This window comes from Aureococcus anophagefferens (assembly GCF_000186865.1).
Source record: "Aureococcus anophagefferens unplaced genomic scaffold AURANscaffold_47, whole genome shotgun sequence".
NCBI lineage: Eukaryota > Pelagophyceae > Pelagomonadales > Pelagomonadaceae > Aureococcus > Aureococcus anophagefferens.
The window spans coordinates 189053-190509 of record NW_008705602.1 but is presented as its reverse complement, the minus strand read 5'-3'; the positions used below and the strand labels follow the sequence as shown (position 1 = coordinate 190509).

Here is a 1457-nt window from a genome sequence, read left to right as displayed (position 1 = left end):
GTCGCGCATGATCTCCGCGTCGAAGGCGGCCATGTTGGCGATGCCCTTCTGCGGCCCAAAGTCGCCGTTGATGGTCTCCTCCGCGCCGTCTTCGGCGTCGGAGTCGGCGGCGAAGTCGGCCTCGGGCGCGGCGACCGGGATCTCCGTGCGGTAGCTCGACGTCGCGGGCTTGCCCTCCGCGATCTCGGGCCGGGTCCGCTGCCCGAGCCCGAGGAGGCCGACGCCCGTGTGCCCGACGAGCACACGATGAAGGAGCTGTGCGCCGCTGACGACTGGCCGCACCGCGTCGAACTGCGCGCGCCCCTGGGAGACTTTGCCGACGCGGCGGCGGCGAGGGAGTGGTACGCGCAGCAGTTCGAGTCCATCAACCCGAAGTACCTCTACCGCTACGACCCCGAACAGTTCTCCGGACCGCCGCGGTTCTACACCGGCGACGAGGACCTGGACCTCGTCCAGCTCTTCACGGAGATCCGCGCGCGACGGATGGCGGATCAGACGTCGATGGCGCTCCTGCAGGTCACGTCGTCGTTGGGCGGCGCCAAGCCGCGCGCTTCCGGAGTCGAGCGGCGGCTGCGCAGCGTGCAGGCGCGCGCGACGGGGTCGCCCCTGCCGCGCGCTGACCAGGCCGTCGTCGACGCGACCGTCGCGAACCGGGCCTCGGAAGCGGCCGCGACGTATCGAGACCGCAGGGCAGTGAAGTGATCAACGTACATCTAGACACGCCCATAGGAAATTAATTAATAAAGATCAATCATCGAATTCCGGCCGGCGGAGCCAGAGTCATTAGTCCTCCATAGAGGCTGTGCGTCGACCGCGCGCGCGGGCGCGGTGTCGCGGAGGTCCGCGGGCTGAAATCACGGCCAAAATTGGTTAAATGGTCGTATCAAAGCAAGCTTGATGATACTCACGCGTTGATTGCACGTTTGCGAAGACTTTTTGCGCGCGGTCGCTGGTTCGGGTCAAGAAATCGCAAGATTTAACTTCAACAAAAGTGCTGAAGTTCAACAAAAATGTTGACTTTTAAATCCAGGCTATCAGAATCCGAGTTTTGATCACTTCACTGCCGCAGGGAGAACGGCGTCTTCGCTCTGGCCGGAGGTCCGAGCTCGACGCTGGAGCGCATCATGGCCTCTGCGCCCGAGCCGGCGGCGAAGAAGCAGAAGCGATGGAACACTACGTGGCTTTCGAAACCTTTCAGAGCGGCCATGGGCACGCTCAAGAACGTGTCCGCCAAGAACGTCCGGAACCACTTCGGAGGAATTTCGCGCTGGTTTTCCAAACGACTGTGCGACGCCGAGAGCAAGCGGCGCCGCCGCGCCGCCGCGCCGCCGCGGCCGCGCCGCCGCGCGCGCGTCTCCTGCCGAGATCCCTAAGCCCGAGTCCCGCGGCGCCCCGAGCCCCCGGGCGGGAGCCGTGCGCGCGTACTACCGGCGCTATTCGCGGGATTAGGCGTCGCG

General features: G+C 65.3%; 1 protein-coding gene across 1 annotated transcript; it reads left to right on the top strand.

The window, feature by feature from the left end:
* Positions 1-246: 246 nt before the first annotated feature.
* AURANDRAFT_67734 (hypothetical protein) lies at positions 247-702 on the top strand (the record flags this gene model as incomplete). Its single annotated transcript, XM_009043267.1, has 1 exon — positions 247-702. The coding sequence occupies one exon, from the start codon at positions 247-249 to the stop codon at positions 700-702; it is 456 nt and encodes a 151-aa protein (XP_009041515.1).
* Positions 703-1457: the final 755 nt, after the last annotated feature.